Source organism: Histoplasma capsulatum, genomic scaffold (genome assembly GCF_000149585.1).
Source record: "Histoplasma capsulatum NAm1 scaffold_9 genomic scaffold, whole genome shotgun sequence".
NCBI classification, from domain to species: domain Eukaryota; kingdom Fungi; phylum Ascomycota; class Eurotiomycetes; order Onygenales; family Ajellomycetaceae; genus Histoplasma; species Histoplasma mississippiense.
Genome location: NW_001813974.1, coordinates 1,327,041 through 1,342,466, shown reverse-complemented (window position 1 = coordinate 1,342,466; position 15,426 = coordinate 1,327,041). Strand labels below are relative to the sequence as shown.

The window sequence follows — 15,426 nt, the reverse complement described above, 5'->3', positions numbered from 1 at the left end:
CCAGGCCTCTGTGCCATAGAGCAGTGAGGGAACCACGCAGGTGGTGACCTCCTTCCGCAGAGCGTCTGCTGGGGGCCCGTCTCTGGTCTTTCCCAGACTCCGGATGTGCTGGGCCACGGCCCTTGCCTTCTTTGCCCGGGTGGAGACATGTGGTCTCCAGGTGAGCCTTCTGTTGAAGTGTACACCCAGCCAGCGAAGTGCTGGCTCCTGTCCAGCTGGGGCAGTAACAGGGTGAACAGTGAGGTCCTCAGACACAACTACTGCTGGTGCCTCATTGTGTCGCTTTCTTGTAAGATGGATCATCTCAAGTTTCTCTGGTGCGAAGGCCACCTTGTTTATCTCCCCCCACCTCAGAATACTCTGTATATCTTGTCTGAGAAGGGTGGCATTGTTGTCAAGTGAGTGGGTCGCCCGCCAGATGTTCAGATCATCCGCATAGCCAAAGCGCAACTCCGAGTTTTGCCACAGCAGCTCTGCCAGGTACAGAAGGAACAGTATTGGTGACAAAGGAGACCCCTGTGGCGTGCCACATTGCATCTGATGTGCTGCTGTGGTGGTCCCCTCCAGCCGGACCTGAGCTCTGCGTTCAGTGAGGAAACTGTCAATGAGCTGCAGCAGCTCGCGTGGCCACCCCTGCTGCGCCATCCGCTGAAGCAGTCGCCTGCGCAGCACAGCATCAAAGGCACCCTGCACATCCATTGTGACCATGGACACTTCTTTGTTTTGTGCGAAGGCTGCCTCCACCTCATGAGTGAAAGCAGCTACCAGGTCCATTGCAGATCGTCTGGGCAGCGCCCCCCCATGCTGTGGGCTGACTATGCCGTGAATGAGTGCCGTGTACGCCAGTCGCCTTGCAATGATGCGTTCCAGCCCTTTGGAGATTACTGAAAGCAGGGCAATGGGCCTCCAGGAGCGGACTGAGCTTCTATCTCTCTTACCCACCTTGGGTATCATTGCCACCTCTGCCAGTTTCCAGGCTCGTGGGAAGTGGCAGAGCCGGAGGCAGCAGTTGTATAGCTGCTGTATAAAGAGGGACACATGCTGCCAGCATGCTTTGAGCATCCGCACTGTGATTCCATCCGTGCCTGGGGAGGTGCTCTGTACCCCAATGGTGTTGCGCTCCATCTCCTCCATCCCAATCCGGGGGTTCCAGGGCAGGTTCCCCATGCCGCTCCAGTGCTCATCATCCAGTGGGTCATACTCCAGATCATCAGCTGAGTTGTATCGCTTCAGAATTGCTTGTTGAAGTGCCTCAGCTTTGGCGGCTGTCTCTTCTATGACCTGATCCCCAATCACCAGAGGGGGTGCTCTGAGGTTGGGTTCCAGCTTATGCCATGCCACCACCCGGTACAGGTCTCTACCATCTCTGGCCTCATTGATCACCTGCCTCCAGTATGCACGCTTGGCCTTGCGCACTGTGTCCTTGAACTGGTGTTTCGCGGCCTCTGTCTGGTGAGTGGTGAGCTCTCAGTGCGCTCTTCGGCAGTCTGCTGTCCACCAGGAGGTTGTGGTCCGCTCTTGTTGAGCTGGCTTACTGACTGCCTGAGCTGCAGCCAGAAGACTCTGAGTGAAGTGTTGGGTCAGATCATCAAGCTGTGCCACATTTCCAACCCCCTCTGAGCAAGGCATGTCCACCATGAGACCTCTGACAAGATCTGCAAAGGGCTCCAGCTGAGAGTCTGTGATCTTGATGCGAGCATCACTCAGCTGTGTTTGAGGTGTTGTTGGCAGCATAGTGATCATAAACTGGTGATCTGAGCCGCAGTGTAGATCTTGACGCACTGTAGTGGAAGCAAAGGCTACATTGGAGAAGGTGAGATCAATCACATGACCTGCTGCATGAGTCGGAACCCCTATCTCTCCCACAAAGTCCATCCCATGTTCACTGGCCCATTGGACAAGCTCCCCGCCCCGGTGCAGATTCACTGCCCCTGGTTCAAAGGCATCATGCCGTACGTTGATATCCCCACCTATCAGACAGCGGGCTGGTGGGCTCAGATTGGTCAGATAGTCCATGACTGCGTCTGTCTCAGGCTGTCTGTACACATTGAGAATGTGGCAGCCATTTACACTGACCCATAGCAGATCCCTGTTTTGCACAGACCGGTGTTGCTGTGCCCTTGTCTTTGAGCCCTTGCGTACATATGTCATGACCCGGGGCCTCTCCTCCTCTCACTGCTCCGGGTTAGTGTCATCCCAGCGGTCTATAGGCGCAAAGCACTCATACGCTGGGTGGTTAGAAGTCTTGATGCCAGGGTGTGTGTATGGCTCCTGTATACAGATCACTTCACAGCCCTGCTTGAAAGCAAGCTGTAGAGCTGCTGTGTGACAGAGGGCTGCCTTGGCTGTATTTGCCCGGAAGACCTGCAGGGGGCGATTTTCCTGCTGGTTGTTCCTGCGGCGCCAGCCGCGTCGCTGGTGTTGGTGTTCTAGCATGAGGAGTCACTTGGTGAGCTGCTGCCGAAGTCCACCTGCGGGATGAGGTTGAAGGCCTCCAGACCTGCCGTCTGCATGCTGGAGTCAGACTGTTCTTTAGCTGCTTGACTGTGCTGCCGCACTGCTGTGCGAGCTGAGCGTCGCCTGGTGCGGGCCATCTGCCAGGTGGCACCCCCCTCACTGATGGAACTCTGAGTCGCCGCCCGCTTGCGGGGTGCTAGCCCAGCGGGCTGTGTTGACTGGGTTGACTGAGCAGTTGGTGTAGGCACCACCACTGCGACCATTGGTGCTGGCTGTGCTGGCGGCGGTTGTCGCTCCTGAGCATCCCTGTGGCACCTGTCGCCAAGGCGGCGAACAGCTGCTAGCTCTTTTTGAGTTAGGCGCCTGAGGGTGCCATTCACGCGCCTGGGTGCGGCAGGGCAGTGCTGATGCCCAGCTGGGTAGGGTTGGCAGCAGTTGGCACATCTTGGCGCTCTCTTGCACTCCGCGCCTGTTGGCCCCTCATGCTGGCTTGTGGGCTCACTGCAGTTGGAGCATCTTGCCAGTCGCGCACACTTTGGTGGGTGGCAGAACCCCTGGCATCCTGGGTTATGTCTCACTGCCAAAGGCCTTTTCTCAATCAGCCTGGCCCTCTCACTGGCATTGAAGAGTGAGAAGCCCTTTACCGGGGCAAGGAAGGAGACAATCCATGTAATCTTCCCTGTCTTGGGGTTCACCCCATGACGCGAGGGTCGACAGCTCACTGGCTTTACCTTTGCCTGAGCCAGAACCTCTCCCTCAATCATCTTGTCTGTGGGGATTCTTGCCCCTTCCCAGTCCTGGACAGACTCTGGGACCCCTGGGACAGCATAATTGTACCACCGCTCTGGTAGCCGGATCTCCGTGGCGCCAAGGACTTCACAGAGAGTAGCCACTGCCTTCTCAGTGGTCAGAGCGTCGCGTATGCCTCTGTCGCTTGGTGTGATCGCCCAACCTGTCCTGGTGGGCTCCACCTTCGGCACATTGGCCACATCCCCCACCCCCTGAATGTTTGCAACGATTGCCTGCCGCACAGCATATGGCTGTAGCCGGGCGACCCGTTTCTCTGGCTGGAGGGTGACGAGAACTCGTGGGTCCTCCTGCTGTTTTGTGCCCCCTGTGGGGCCCCCTGGCTGACTGGCGCTTTTGGGCTGCAGGCTAGCTCCACTAGCCCTGCCTGCTGGGGAAGCCGCAGTCTTGGCAGGGGTAACCCCAGGGAGGGCAGAGTTTTTCCCCCTCTGAGCAACACCCGCCCAGGTAGTCGGCTCCCTCGCAGCTGTCTTTGCTGCATTTGGCTGCGGATGAGTATCCGGGGCAGCACCCCCTCTCAGAATTGATGCTGCACTCAGATCTGCTGTCACATACTTGACAAACCTCTCACAGAAGATTCGGGCAAAGTTCTGACTGACTGGCTGCTTCTCCTCCTCAACCCAGCTGTTCAGAGTCTTCACCAATCTGATGAGGGCCTTCTGCTGCAGATTCTGTTGCTGCTGAGCCTCCTCAAACTGCTTCTGCAGCCGAGAGGTGGCTGTGGGGATGCTGTCGCTGGCTCCTTTGAGGACTGGGGGAGGCATTGTGACAGTCTTCCTCTGCCTCTTGCCAGCCTTTTCAGTGACAAAATTGGCCGGTGACTCCGGCTCCAGTGGCCTGGTGTAGGCCGTGTCGATGTCCTTGGGCGGACGGGAGGGCGTTGAGGGCTCCATGACCACTCAACCTGTGCAGTACACACACGTAGAGAAATCGCAGAGGGTGTGCGATGATATTGAACGGGTTGGGGGGTTAAAATTATACGAAAACAGTTGGAAAAGTGGAAAATTCAAATGTACCCCTACGTTCGTGGGTAGTTGTAAGAATGGTATTGAGGGTGTAGAACATAGAGATCAGATTATAACAGAATGATCCGCTGATATGATTGTTGCTGAAAATATGCTATGAACAGACAAAGCACTTCTGAAATGCGCAATGGCTTATAAAAAGCTTTTTAATTTTTTGACTGAGAAGTCCGGTAAAGGCGTCCAGAAAATAATCTCCTTGACAACTAGCTATTACATAATATTATATGAAAGCCAGAACCGGAGAGACACTGGCCTGCAAAAATTAAAAGATGCAAAATTTGAAGTGAATGGGCATCAAACTGAAGTTGTACTGGCAAAATTTGGAGATGTCGGTGGCACTGGACCCTACACTTATCAAATTACCAGAGAACACATGGATACGGCGCAGGATGTGCAAGGGGCATTGAATGCTCTCTTCAAAGCTGATAGATGAGTGGGAGTGGGAGTTTTAATTTGTATATTAATTAATTTGTATATTATCTTTATATTTTCGCTATATTTTGCGATGTTAGTTCTCATACAAATTTGTATGGTACGGGTCATACGGAACTATTCCCAATAAATTTTAGCGGGGTGTAGTTAGTAATTCGCGGGTGTGTGTATAAATTCCCTTAATTACTAACGGGTGCTAACCCGTCACATCTGTCCAGCTTCATTACTGATGTTATTCAGCTGAAGGGGGTATATCAAAGCAAGAACTTGATAAGTTCTATTATTGAAGACAAGCCGCAATCGCTCGCTTGCGCTCGCTTATCCAGCTTGAAAACGCGCCGTTTAATCCCTCGTTATGAGATATCCAACGGCTGCACGTGACTCATATAGGTGAATTCCATGTAATCTACAGCTGTCAATAAAAAACAACCACATGGATCATGTTGCTGTCTGTACAGAGAATAGCCATCCTCTTCAACAGCTGTAGCACTCTGAAAAGCCTTGAGGAAATGTTTCATACATCTGCCATTCTTGTGGCAGAGACTCGCCACACCAGCATTACATGAATCATGTAATGCACTCGTTTATTATTTCCTTATTATTATATTATCTTTGTTTATATCTTCGTCTATTCTTACCTCTTTTCATTATACTCTCGCTACCGCTATTTCTATATGTATATATATATGGATGCATGTATTTCGCACATCTTCTTTCTCATTCTTTTCCTTCTTAGCGATTAGCTACAACTTCAACTACACTACTATTATAATTATTATTATTATTATCTTCCACTACACTATATACTATCTTCTACTATTCACTCTTCACACTGTCATCACCCCTCACAGTTTCTAATCGCTCAATCTTCGAGAGACGGTCCGTTGAGTAATATCATGGCCTCTACCCACAGCATCCGCCGTACTCGTGCTACCGCCGAACCAGAAGCAACAAACACCAGTGAAGAAAACTGCGAAACGCGCACCTCTGCTACTGAAAGTGTGCAACAAGAATCAACCTCTTCTATGGAATCAGACTCTGAGCACAGTTCGGAAGGGGATACCTCCTCTGAAGATCTGAGTGCAATTGAGGCTGAGAAGATAGCTGTGACTAGGAGAATTAAGAAGTTACAGGCTGAGAAGGAATTGTGAGAACTTCAACACTGGTGCAATACTTTACTGCAAGAATTGGATGAAACCATCCCAGCCACCTGAAATACGCTCGAAGCGCATCCGAACCATGGTAGAGACGCAACTAGCATGAATTGTAACCGCGAAAACGCCACAAGCATCTTCGGACCACCGGAACCTACGCTACAAGCGCCCAACAACCTTAGTGGAAAGCGCCGTGACTACTGTCAGTGGGAGACGTAGTCGGGTACCACTTTGGCAATTAGAACTTCGAGATCCCGGCATGAGCGGTCACCCTTCTCAGAGAGATGTGGAAAAGTTCTGAGGCCAAAGCATGAAAGAATTTGAAAACTTTGTTACAGCTGCTATCGCTTTCCATGCCAGTGATCTTGATTATTACAATGAACACAACCATTGGAAGATCATCGAAGCCGTCACTCATTTCAATGTCGGGATGCAACAACGTTGGTATCAACATACACATGATATGCGGATTTTGCCACCATGGGAAGAATTTGTTAGCTGGATGCAATGTCAAGTCACCGATCCAGATAAAAGTTTCCGAGATGCAGATAGACAGTACTGGAAAACAGAGCAACAAGAAGATCAGACAGTTCAACAATTTGCTTCACATTTACAATCAATTGAAGGGCGTCTGCGGCATTCTTATAGCGAATACCATCGGAAATCACACCTCTATATGAAAGTTCTACCTTCCATTCGCCGAGAATTTGACAAATATGCAACCAAACTGGAAGAGTTAAGCTATGATGCCACTCTTCACAAACTTGCAATGACAGAATCAAATCTTGGAACATTACCTCCGATGCTTTATCAACTATCATCAAGATGACTGGGCACGCTGGGTACCACTAGCACAGTTTGTTTACAATACCTCTCAACATGCCTCTACGGGAATAGCACCCGCGGAAGCCTTAATGGGATATCGACCTGATTTGAAAATTAACGTCAGCAAACCACCACAACCGGTTGCCATACATGCTGCTAGCCGCGCGAAACATATTGAGGAAACACGCCACAAGCTCATCGAGAACCTACAAAAAGCGCGACAAGCGCAGAAAACCTATTACGATGCAAAACATAAGCCTCAACAATTTAAAATAGGTGACTACGTCATGGTCAATGCAAAAAACCTCCGATTACTACGCCCGGTTCGTAAACTCGACCATAAATATGTTGGACCCTTCAAGATTCTGAATACCATCGGAAAACAAGCGTACAAACTGGAACTGCCACCTTCATATAGAAACATCCATCCTGTATTCCATGTTTCTTTATTAGAGCCATACAACCGCAGGAATGGAGCTTTACCGGAACCGGGACCGGAACTTGTCGACGGCGAAGAAGAATATATATCAAGTTGAGGAAATTCTTGAAAAACGACAACGAAAAAACAAACCTCCGGAATATCTTGTGAGATGGACAGGTTGGGGACCTAGTGGTGATACATGGGAACCGGAAGAAAACATATTAAACACTCAGGCATTCGATATCTTCCTCGAACAAGAAAATGAACGACAAATACAAAACCAACATACTCCCAAACGCCAGAAGCGCAAATCTCAAGTCGAAAAACGCTAGAAGCACAAATCTCACCCAAACTCCAATCAAATGCATTTTTTTTAGAAGGATTTATCAGGGAAAAGAGGAAAAGAAAAAAATTCAATTTGGATATAATAAATACAAAAAAAAAAAAAAAAAAAAAAAAAAAAAACAAATTTGAAGGAAGGGAAAAAGGAAATAGAAATCAAAGCAAAACACTCACAGGTTTGCAGGATTTTCCTGCAGAGGCACAAGCCTCACAACACTTCCGGGCATTGAGCCCCAACGCACACCAAAAATCGACATCCCCCAGCTTGGGGGCACAACATTCGCACGGAATTCGACTGTTGTACGTCATGTGATTAGGGTTAAAGCTGTTGGGCACTAGTTACCCAGGCGGCCCTCCACCGCACGTGATTACCCCTATATATAGTTAGCTAGCGATCGCACAATGAGAAGATCAACCATCCCACAGGTTATGGCCCGGATTGCAGATTTTTAAGAAAAACAGACGTTTTGATTAGAATACGCTGCGACTGATGTTATATTGGATGAGTTAGACATTATTCCCCTGAAAAGAGAGCTCTTTGCCTACAAAAGTGGTGTAATTGACGGAATTGCTGTCGAGACTGCTGCAGAGATTTCATTACTATCTTGAAGGGATCAAAAACTTATTTATTTTCATTCAGAACCTCCCTAAGTCAGATTGATTATGAGTGGTTCTCGATTACCTGCGACCCCAATATCAGGACGTAAGAAGACACTACGTTCGCAATCAAGGGTCCCCCAATCCTTCCCCCCTATTACTGAGCAAGAATCCGGCTCAGAAGCGGAGGGTGATCAAACTGAATACGCGATGGCAGAGGAAGATATGACAACCTCTGGCTCCGCACGCGATACTGGCAAGATGCCAGAACGCGAGGAATCCGAGGATGGCACGCCCAGTCCTATGCCGATACCTACGCCGAATCCTAACGGCATGGTGACCATGGCAGCAGCAGATCTCATTGCACTCTGCGAGCGACTGATATCAGCACGCGCGCCGCCACCACCTCCACCTCCTCCGAACCCTATACCAGAAGAAGATCCGAACATGCTGGCTCGCGAATACCAGAAGGAAGCGCAGGCCTCGTTGAACACAAAGTCCGTCACCACGTTCGATGGCACCAACTACCAGACGTGGAAGATGGCGTGCTTGTCGGATGCAGAAGTGATCGGTGGTGCAGATATTCTTAATAAGAACCAACAGGAACCACCTGTGAAGGTTTATCATCGCTCGATCAGCGATATTGGGTGATACGTTCAAAACTTCTCTTCCGTCGCATGTTGCAATCCCTAGTAGGTTCTGTCCGTAGATCAACCATCCCACATTTTTCACAGAAAAAGTTGGTTTCTCTATAATATAGAGATTCTGAAATAATATAGAATCTGGAACATCCCACTATATGAAACCAAGCAACGCCCCACTGATGCTCAGTAATATCTCATGTGTATATTTAAGCACAGATTTCCCTATAAATACTGCCTGATTATCATGTAATTATTAGGAGTTAGAATAAGCAATTCAATCTATTTTATTGATATTCAGTATTTGGGGCAATATTCAGACTTATTTAGTTCCGACAGATATACAATATATAAGACCAGGACTAAAATATAAGAGAATGGAACCAATGCTAAAATTGGTCATGGTCCCATGCATAGTCACACAGCCAGTTTAATTCCTCTTGTTTACTTTAACTGCTGCTGTAGCTATAGCATATTGCTAGTCGTTCTAGGTATCTCTTTACAATATATCTTAACCTGCAATAGTGGCACTCCCTTCTGATCTAGTTATCAAGCTCAGAAGCACGGTATAAGCCCCGACCTTACCTTATATTTAGTGAGAGGTTAGAGAATTGGTAGTACATAACCGGGAAAATAACCCGTTTTGCTTACCAGTGGCATCAAGTGAAAGTGATTTTCCGGTTCATCAGGCCGCGATACACCGCATCGAGAACATCCCGCTTCCTCTTCCGTTCCTCCATCTCCTCCTCGTTCTCCGCGATCTCATGCCCCTCATCCGACGTTCTGGAGACCCAGGCCCTGATCGTTCCATCTCCGTGGGCAGAAAATAACTCCATGCCCTCACCCGATGCTCCGTTCCCGCGCCATGCAAGGCCATTTGTGGGCGCCGCGCTAAGTGCCGTGGGCCTTCCTCGCATCCTCTGCCGTGAGCCCGGTACGCCGGGCACACGAAGGCGCTTGATCAATGCACCATCCCGAAGCGCGAAAACGAATACTTCCCCTGTGTCGTCCTGGTCGCCGCAGTTGGGCCAAAGAAGCGTTGCATGCCCCGCACCTGCGACATCGCTGGGTAAAACTAGCGGTGCCCTCTCAGCGAGATGCAGTGAAGCGCTGTTGCGGACGCGCGGGCCGAAATGGACCAGCGAATTTGCCCCCGTGGAAGCGTCCCAGACTCGAATGCGCGCGTCGTGTCCGGAAGTGACTATGTGGCTGCCACTGGACGTCCATCGCACGCCCGTCACCGCCCCGTTATGCGCACGGACGTCGGGCGCATATGGATTCCGGCAGGTGAACGACGGCGGTGCGTCGTGCGGCGCGACCACGCCGACTGCGTCGTCCATGTCCAGTGAAGCTAGAGCAGAGTTATGGCCCCCGCGGCGGACGTCGAAGAGGATGACCCGGTTGTCATGGGACGCAGACGCGAGCAGATATTCATGATGGGGGGCCCAGGAAACGGAGAGAATAGCGGAGCTATGTCCCGGTAATGCGTGGGTGGCCAGCCCGGAACGAAGGTCGAGCAGTCTCACTGCTTTATCCGAGGTTCCTACGGCGGCCAGAAGGAGCGACGACGGATGCGATGAAAACGAATGTGAGTACGGAGTGGAGTGCAGCGAAAATGTATAAACTGGGATAATCGCAGGAGCTTGAAGCGAAGATAGTTTCAAAGTGGTATCGTGGGAAGTCGTCAATATAGTCGACGGAGTCGGGTCAAAGGGATAAATTGAAATAGAAGTCAATGCATGTGTATGCGCCGCTGGGCTCATTGATCTAAATGGGTGATGAGATTGTCTGATTGAAAAAAATGATATGGACTGGATTTAAGACAATGGATTTACTTTGTCACCGAAGCAATGGATTTGTAAAGATAGCTTGACTCAGATCCACGAGTCTCCAAATCCCAGAGATGGACGGACGCATCCGCGCCACCAGATACCATACTGTATTCCTTGTCCTTAGCAAGACCCTTGGCCGTAAAATGATTTTCTGCTGGGTTATACATACAAGCGCTTTTCATATTGATCGATCGTCAGAACATTAACGCCTGCTTTGTGAGCCCGAGACTCTTCTTTCTCCTCATCCTTCCAGCCATCTTCCGTAGACTCTCTTTCTCCCTGGTTTAGCTCTGGCGTTGTGGGGTGGCTGGAGAACCTGATACCAGGCGCAGGCTCAATTGACTGGATGAGGTGGGCATTGTGAGCCACATGGAAAGCAGACGGGCTGGTAGATCCTTGGGACCTATTCAGCAGGTACGAATTCATTCATCAGAGATTTTGCAGACACGAATACGCTTTTATCCTCTTCGTAGCTGAGAAGTTGGAATTGTTGGTCCTAGGCTGCCTATCACGGACTAGCGCAGCGCAGCCTCTATGCCCCAGCTAATACCACCACTTAGTTAACGTAATCAACCACCTAACGCTCGCTTACACCTAACGCTCGCCAAATTCTCCCTTCATTCATCCACCTTCAAACACCCACAACATGCACCACGAAGCAGTTATACAAGCAGCGATTGATGATTTGAACTTGCAGTTGGTTCCTAATTACACTACAACTGCAAAAAAATATGGAATCAGCCGTCATACATTATCACGGTGTTATAACAACCTCCAAGTGTCAGGAAAGGAAGCAATCTCTATCCACTGCAAAAACCTTTCAAATTCGCAAGAAGAACAGCTCCTTTTTCATATCAATCAATTGGCAGATCGCGGTTTCCCTTGTACACCTCAAATCCTTCATAATCTCATTGTTGAGATCCTAAAAGTGCCTGTTGGAGTCAACTGGGTGACAAGGTTCTGCCCACGCCGCAAGGATGTAATCAAGTCGGTTTACCTGCGAAATATCGACCAAAAACACAAGAATGCAGACAATTCAACATATTTCAAGCATTATTTTGATCTTGTAATAGATTTATTACTACTACTACTTTTTTACTTGTATCATGAGATTTGATGATTATTTTGCTGATCTTGCTTAATCTGACAGCTGCAGGCAAAGATCGCACAATACAATATTGAACCTGGCAATATTTACAACTTCAATGAAAAAGGATTCCTATTAGGACTCATCCACACTCTCAAACGTATTGTATCGATTACCGCCCTCAAATCCGGACGTGTGATAGGTGCCAGCCAGAATGGCAGTTGAGAATTCATTACACTATTTGCTGCAATTTGTGCTGATGAAACTGCTCTCCCGCCTGCTCTCATATATCAAGGAGAATCAAGAGATATGCAAGATACTTGGCTGGAGGATTTTGATAGTGAAAAGGATCAGGCCTACTTTGCTGCTTCAGAAAATGGATGGAGCAATGATGAATATGGATTAACATGGTTAAAGAAGGTCTTTGAACCTCTTACAAAAAAGAAAGCCGGGCGTGGATACCGGCTTCTTATATTAGATGGTCATTCATCCCATGTTAATATAGTATTCATCAATTACGCGGAGTGAAATCGGATTCTACTTGCTGTCCTACCTCCCCACTCTACACACCGATTACAGCCGCTAGATATTGGAATATTTGGACCATTGGGCAAATCATACTCCAAGCAATTGAATGAATGAATGAGAACTGGAATGGGATTCATACACACTACAAAGAGGTCTTTTTGGCAGCTATTTCATCCTGCATGGCATGAGGCACTTACACCTTCAAATATTGCATCCGCGTTCGCCGCCGCTGGCCTACATCCATTTGATCCGGAACGGGTTCTTAAAAAGCTTGCAATACGGCCTTGCACCCCCTCAGACACGCAATATAGGCCAAGAACGCCTACTTCTATTGTTGGCATGTGGAAAATGATTAAGCAAGTCAAGCAGTGACAGCGTTGAATATCTAATGATCTCAACCAACTGATCCATGCGGGCGAAAATCTTGCTCTTGATAAAGAGATTCTTTTAATAGAGAACAGGCAGCTACAGCAAGCTCTTAATCAAGAAAGGAGACATCGCAAGCGTGGCAGGGTCATGGGATTGCTAGATTCTTCAAATCCATCATTGGCACAGTTCTTTTCACCGGCAAAGGTGCAGCACATCCGCGAGCAAATGGCGGCTTCCGAAGCTGCCAAAAAGGATGAGCAGGCTTGTAAGGAGGATGCCAAGTTGCAACACGCTATTCTTGAGGAGCAGGAGGCAGATATCATGAAGCAGTGGATGCAATGGAATGCTGCCTGTCAGGCAGCAAAGCAGCAAAAAGAGATGGATAAGGCTGCAAGAGCTGCTCAATGGCAGATTGAAAAGGAGTTTAGAGATGCAAGAAAGACTCAAGAGCAAAAAGAAAGGGAAGAATGAGCTGCTGTACAGCTGCAATCACAGTTGAATAAGGAAAAGATTGAAGAATTCAAAATCACCTTCCTAATCAGGAAATCAGACCCTCGATTTCACAAAGAGTGGCTAAATCGCATTTTCAGAGCCCTGCCAGTGTTCCCACAGATCCGCCGCCAGAGGGATCTGACAATATTGCAATCTCTACTGATTTGATGACTGCCTGCTCGCTGAATCTGCCTCCACCCAAGATTTCATGTTCTGGGCGAGTTATTAAGCCAAACAAACGTCTACAAGATTAGCTATATATTTTTGTATGTAATTCTATGTATTTATTTTCATCATATAATATTTTATCTTAAAATCTAATTGCGTTGTTGAGATATCGTTGAGATGATTCCAGGCGGTGGAAACGAGCGTTAGGTGGTTGATTACGTTAGACGTCCCACAGAAATAGTTAACTAGTTAGTTAACTAACGTAATTCCCAAGCGAGCGAGCAGCCCAAGCGAGCGAGCAGCCAAATTCTTCCACCTACTAATTTACCTACTCATCCACTTCAACGCGCAATTATGCCACCAATTCGCTCTAAAGATGCTAGGAACTCTATAGAGATAGAGGGAAGACTTGAACTCGCGATAAATGCTATTAAAAAGCAGGAAATATCCTCTATTTCTGAAGCTGCACGCATCTTTAATGTGCCACGCTCTACACTTGGTCATAGACTCAGTGGTCGATCTTCACGGGTGAATTTACGCGCAAATTCACATAAATTAACTCCTGCTGAAGAGGATAAGCTTGTTCAATGGATCCTAGACCTAGCTTTACGAGGACTACCACCCCGGCCTGCATTTGTGGAGAATATGGCTAATCATCTTCTTGCCATACGGAAGCCTAGCCATACAAACCACCCTCCTCGCGTTGGCAAGAACTGGGTGTCAAATCTAGTGGCACGCCGTCCAGAGCTCCAATGCCGCTTCTCAAGACGCTATAACCATGATCGGGCCAAGTGTGAAGACCGCAGGATTGTGGAGGATTGGTTTAAGACCCTAGAGAGGGTAATGACTGAGCATGGGATTGTGTTTGAAGATATTTACAACTTTGATGAAGCTGGGTTTGCAATGGGGCTCTGTGCAACTACCAAGGTCATTACTAGTGCTGAGCACTACGGACGAGCAACTCTTATACAGCCTGGGAATCGTGAGTGGGTGACTGCAATTGAGTCAGTCAACGCGTCAGGATGGGCCCCTCCGCCGTATATTATCCTCAAAGGTCACAATATTCAGGAAGGCTGGTTTGACGGGCTGCCGGAAGGCTGGAGATTGGATGTTAGTCCTAATGGCTGGACCACAGATGAGATAGGAATCAAATGGCTTACACGGCTGTTTATTCCAGCTGCAAATCCACGCAGGGTTGGAACCCATATTCTTCTTATTCTGGACGGGCACGGCAGTCATCTTACTCCGGAATTTGACCAAATCTGCAGTGAGAATAAGATTATTCCTCTCTGCATGCCACCACATTCTTCACACCTTTTGCAGCCACTAGATGTGGGTGTTTTTGCACCTTTAAAGCGCGCGTACGGAACCCTAGTTGAACAGCGAATGCGGCTAGGATTCAACACCATTAAGAAGGCAGATTTCCTAGATGCCTATCCTGCAGCACGTCGGGAAGCCTTCAAGGCTTCAAACATTCAAAGTGGGTTCAGGGCCACTGGAATAGTTCCATTGGATCCTCAATGCGTTGTTCAGCAGCTGAATATTCAACTCCGAACCCCTACTCCCCCAGCCAGCAGGTCAAGCAATTCAACGTCATCCTGGATCCTACAAACACCTAGTAACCCCCGGCAATTGCAGAAGCAGGTGAATAAGGTCAGAAATCTTATGGATCAGGATCAACCTCATGGGTTAGTGGAAGGCTTTGACCAAATAATCAAGGCCTGCGAATACGGGATGGTCAGCGCCATGGTTATGAAGAAGCAGTATGAGGATATTTTCAATGCAAATGAGAAAGAGAAGCAAAAACGCAAGAGGTCTACACGCAGGATCCCAAGTGCAGGGGGTCTAACTAGGAATGAAGCTCAGAATCTTATTATTCCTGCAGCTGAGCCTGCTGAACAGCCTGTTATTCAACATTCCGTACCTGCGGCCCCGGAGCCTAGACCCCGCATACGAGCGCCACAACGCTGCAGCAATTGCAATACTGTTGGGCATACAAGAATAAGATGTCCTCAACTTCATGTAATTTAATTTAATTTAATTAGTGGTTGGTGGGAGTAGATAATTTGATTTAAATTCTGGTTAGTTGAGATATGCTAGTTTTGCTGCTCGCTCGCTTGGGCTGCTCGCTCGCTTGGGAATTACGTTAGTTAAACGTCGTTAGTTATGTCATAGGAAAAGTCAATGGTCGGGGACAAATCGGCCCGTGAATTATAATTTAAATTCGGAAGCAAAATGTAACAAAGAGC

At 48.4% G+C, this 15,426-nt stretch overlaps 8 protein-coding genes across 8 annotated transcripts in view; 5 read left to right on the top strand and 3 right to left on the bottom strand.

Moving 5' to 3' along the window:
- The window catches only part of HCAG_07873 (conserved hypothetical protein), a gene marked incomplete at both ends in the record, with an annotated part of 3,552 nt that extends 1,401 nt beyond the window's left edge, over nucleotides 1-2,151 (bottom strand). The window contains 2 exons of the mRNA XM_001537514.1: nucleotides 1-1,449; nucleotides 1,540-2,151. The exon at nucleotides 1-1,449 is cut by the window's left edge and continues 1,401 nt beyond it. Of these exons, the coding sequence (XP_001537564.1) occupies nucleotides 1-1,449; nucleotides 1,540-2,151 (2,061 nt within the window). The remainder of the gene's footprint in view (nucleotides 1,450-1,539) is intronic.
- A 278-nt stretch (nucleotides 2,152-2,429) lies between these two features.
- On the bottom strand, nucleotides 2,430-4,157 carry HCAG_07872 (predicted protein; the record flags this gene model as incomplete). The annotated part of the gene is made up of 1 exon (XM_001537513.1): nucleotides 2,430-4,157. The coding sequence occupies one exon, from the start codon at nucleotides 4,155-4,157 to the stop codon at nucleotides 2,430-2,432; it is 1,728 nt and encodes a 575-aa protein (XP_001537563.1).
- A 1,460-nt stretch (nucleotides 4,158-5,617) lies between these two features.
- HCAG_07871 (predicted protein) lies at nucleotides 5,618-7,453 on the top strand (the record flags this gene model as incomplete). Its single annotated transcript, XM_001537512.1, has 5 exons — nucleotides 5,618-5,868; nucleotides 5,968-6,077; nucleotides 6,214-6,315; nucleotides 6,773-7,023; nucleotides 7,154-7,453. 5 exons carry the CDS (start codon nucleotides 5,618-5,620, stop codon nucleotides 7,451-7,453), a joined length of 1,014 nt encoding a protein of 337 aa, XP_001537562.1.
- A 673-nt stretch (nucleotides 7,454-8,126) lies between these two features.
- On the top strand, nucleotides 8,127-8,711 carry HCAG_07870 (predicted protein; the record flags this gene model as incomplete). The annotated part of the gene is made up of 1 exon (XM_001537511.1): nucleotides 8,127-8,711. The coding sequence occupies one exon, from the start codon at nucleotides 8,127-8,129 to the stop codon at nucleotides 8,709-8,711; it is 585 nt and encodes a 194-aa protein (XP_001537561.1).
- A 649-nt stretch (nucleotides 8,712-9,360) lies between these two features.
- On the bottom strand, nucleotides 9,361-10,892 carry HCAG_07869 (conserved hypothetical protein; the record flags this gene model as incomplete). Its single annotated transcript, XM_001537510.1, has 3 exons — nucleotides 9,361-10,468; nucleotides 10,537-10,684; nucleotides 10,850-10,892. The coding sequence occupies 3 exons, from the start codon at nucleotides 10,890-10,892 to the stop codon at nucleotides 9,361-9,363; spliced, it is 1,299 nt and encodes a 432-aa protein (XP_001537560.1).
- A 287-nt stretch (nucleotides 10,893-11,179) lies between these two features.
- HCAG_07868 (predicted protein) lies at nucleotides 11,180-11,845 on the top strand (the record flags this gene model as incomplete). Its single annotated transcript, XM_001537509.1, has 2 exons — nucleotides 11,180-11,512; nucleotides 11,684-11,845. 2 exons carry the CDS (start codon nucleotides 11,180-11,182, stop codon nucleotides 11,843-11,845), a joined length of 495 nt encoding a protein of 164 aa, XP_001537559.1.
- An 819-nt stretch (nucleotides 11,846-12,664) lies between these two features.
- On the top strand, nucleotides 12,665-12,988 carry HCAG_07867 (predicted protein; the record flags this gene model as incomplete). Its single annotated transcript, XM_001537508.1, has 1 exon — nucleotides 12,665-12,988. One exon carries the CDS (start codon nucleotides 12,665-12,667, stop codon nucleotides 12,986-12,988), a length of 324 nt encoding a protein of 107 aa, XP_001537558.1.
- Nucleotides 12,989-13,531: 543 nt separating this feature from the next.
- Nucleotides 13,532-15,208, top strand: HCAG_07866 (conserved hypothetical protein; the record flags this gene model as incomplete). Its single annotated transcript, XM_001537507.1, has 1 exon — nucleotides 13,532-15,208. The coding sequence occupies one exon, from the start codon at nucleotides 13,532-13,534 to the stop codon at nucleotides 15,206-15,208; it is 1,677 nt and encodes a 558-aa protein (XP_001537557.1).
- Nucleotides 15,209-15,426: the final 218 nt, after the last annotated feature.